The sequence below is a fragment of the Centruroides sculpturatus genome, unplaced genomic scaffold, assembly GCF_000671375.1.
Source record: "Centruroides sculpturatus isolate CEXI.00-Female unplaced genomic scaffold, Cexi_2.0 scaffold1865, whole genome shotgun sequence".
NCBI classification, from domain to species: Eukaryota; Metazoa; Arthropoda; class Arachnida; order Scorpiones; family Buthidae; genus Centruroides; species Centruroides sculpturatus.
In genome coordinates this window covers 1-2,810 of record NW_019386095.1, presented here as the reverse complement: position 1 = coordinate 2,810, position 2,810 = coordinate 1, and the positions used below count along the sequence as shown (strand labels likewise).

Here is a 2,810-nt window from a genome sequence, read left to right as displayed (position 1 = left end):
TTGTGAAGGAGAAATCAGGAGGAGAATTAATCTTGGCAGAACAGCCATGGCAAATCTCACCAAGATAATGAAAGATAAAGACATTTCCATTCATACTAAGAAAAGAATTGTAGAAGCAATGGTTTTCCCTGTAACATTATATGGCTGTGAAAGCTGGACTCTAAGGAAAAAGGAAAGAAAAATGATAGATGCATTCGAATTATGGGTATGGAGAAGATTACTTAGAGTTCCATGGACAGAAAAGAAAACAAATATCTCAATTTTAGAAAAAATTAAGCCAAGCTTCTCCTTAGAGTCAAGAATCTTAAAACAAAAATTGACCTACTTTGGACATGTGATGCGTAAAGAAGTTTCCCTAGAGAAGACTATTATGCTGGGAAAAGTAGAAGGTAGAAGGAAGAGGGGAAGGCAACGGATAAGATGGATAGAAGAAATAGAAAAAGTCACAGAAATGAAGCTGGAGGAGCTACGAGAAACAACAAGGGAAAGATCAAGATGGAGAAGACTTGTCCATGAAGTCACCAGGAGTCGACGACGACTCGATGGAACTTAACAACAACAAATACGTATATTACGCTAGCACAGTGAGTCTCCAATCTTTTTCTGAGAAGAGCTATGTGAAAGACAAGCCTGGGGACCAGATACGAAACATATAGTCAAAGATTAAGATTGAGAAGAAGAAAAAACAAACCTACAATATTTAACTTAGTTACTAAACATTACACGGAATTTATTTTTGTATTTGTTTTGTATTTTAATTTTTATGTATTAATTAAATTAAAGCTAAATGTTAAATATAAGCTTTTGCAACTGTTATAGGTATTTGTATTTATTTAATAGTCTGAAGACCGAAATGCATATAAAATTAATTTTATAAATGTGATCTCGATGTGATCTCGTATACGAAACTTACAGTTCGATAAGCCTCATACATCTCCACCAAATGGTAGTTTGAGATAATTATTTAATTCTCTAGAAGCAAGAAGTTTACAACTATAGTATTATAACATTTTTGTTTAAATACGTTAAAATCAAATTGAATTAAAGAAACTTACTTGAAGAAATATATAAGTTGCTTTATCCAATTTCTTGTGTAATAAATCTTGAAGATTCTTGTGTGACTGAAAATTTGATAAATTTATTTAAATATAAATTAATGGAATTTTAATAGAATTGAAAATTACCACATAGAATGTTTTCTCATTTAGGCTATATTATTTTTCTAAACAAACTTACTATTATCCAATTAGAATTTTTTTCGGGAGCATCTTCTAGACCTGTTTCTAATTTATTAATTAACTATAACACAAAATTATAAAATTTACAGTAATTATGTATTAGCAAAACTGTATTTATAAATACGTATATTAACAAAATTATACTTATAAATAAGTATATTAACAAAGATAAACCTGTAAACAACTATGACATTCTCGCATAATATCTTTGGTGCTTTCATTTTCTGTCAAATCTCTCCAAATAGATATATAATCATTCACTTCTTGCGGAATAAGAGGATTTGTTTTTCCTCCAGATTGAAGATAATATTCCCACTATTGCAAGAATTTGGTAAATTAAATCGAAATAATTTTGTTTAATAAAAAAGCACTATTGTAAATATCAAACAAATTCATTTTACTTGATCTTCTTCCCATCGTTTCTTTTTCATTTCTTTCAATATATTTTCATAATCTGTTAACTTTTCGGATATTTCTCTTAACTGACAATCTCTAATATCTGTTAGCTATGAAGATTTGAATTTAAAACAAAAAGAATTTTAAAAATACATATATAGTGTAATGTAGACTAACCTTAAATATACATGTATAAATAACTAAATCCAAAATTCAGGTTATAATTTATCAATAATTGTCGTTAATTTTAATATTCTAAAGAAACTTCAAACATATCTTTAATTCATATGTTAAAAATAGCTTATTTTTTTCTTTGCTAATAAATTTCCTATGTGAATAATGGAGATTATCGTCCATCAAGAGTTATCTGCATAGTAAATTCTTTTTATAATAAGTATCTGGAGGTTATCCTGGAATAAAGGTAGTCGAAACACAGCATTAATCACGCCATAGATTAAATACTGTTAAATCCGTTCACTGGTGCCCTCAGAAGTAATTGTGACTCAATCAAGACATAAAGGTAGTCAGTCTATCATTTACATATATGTTAGCTATCGGCGTATATATAAGGGAAAATACTGTAGATTTGCGCTGTTAGAATACTGTAGGGGAAGTAGTGCAAGATGGAGTCATGGGGTAAGACGGGACGTCTGTTTATTTGTGGTTTATGTGCTTTTATCTAGCTGTTATTTGGGGAACTAAATGTCTACCTCGAAAGCAGTGGCATGCCGTGACATGTGATGATAGGGAAGCTGTGTTTCTGTAAGAAGCCGACATCCAGGGGCAATCAGTCAATTGCGCATCAGTGATGGTCTAGGGTCCATTCGTATCGTTTATTCGATAAGCCAGTAAAAACCGTAGACTTCTCTAAATGCATTTTTAATATCACAATTACATTCCGAATCGCTAGCCACGATATAAGGGCTACAATTAAAAATAAAATAATAAAATTCACTCCGTAAAATAAAATGTGTGGTGGATGTACCGGTACATACCTGCTACAAAATATTCTTCAATTGTATGAATATACAGTAGAACCTCGATTATCCGGACTAATTGGGGATGAAGGTTCTCCGGATACGGAAAAATTCGGATAATCGAAACAAATAATTTAATTTGTCTTTTAATGATAATACAACACGATTTCTTTTCGATGACATATCGGTAATATTAAAA

The 2,810-nt window shown here is 30.6% G+C and overlaps 1 protein-coding gene across 1 annotated transcript in view; it reads right to left on the bottom strand.

Moving 5' to 3' along the window:
- Positions 1-1,772, bottom strand: part of LOC111613563 (protein CASC1-like) — a 21,433-nt gene extending 19,661 nt beyond the window's left edge. The window contains exons 1-4 of the mRNA XM_023354913.1: positions 1,640-1,772; positions 1,413-1,553; positions 1,237-1,299; positions 1,056-1,121 (exon numbers count right to left, since the gene is read on the bottom strand). Of these exons, the coding sequence (XP_023210681.1) occupies positions 1,056-1,121; positions 1,237-1,299; positions 1,413-1,553; positions 1,640-1,669 (300 nt within the window). The 5' untranslated portion in view covers positions 1,670-1,772. The remainder of the gene's footprint in view (positions 1-1,055; positions 1,122-1,236; positions 1,300-1,412; positions 1,554-1,639) is intronic.
- Positions 1,773-2,810: the final 1,038 nt, after the last annotated feature.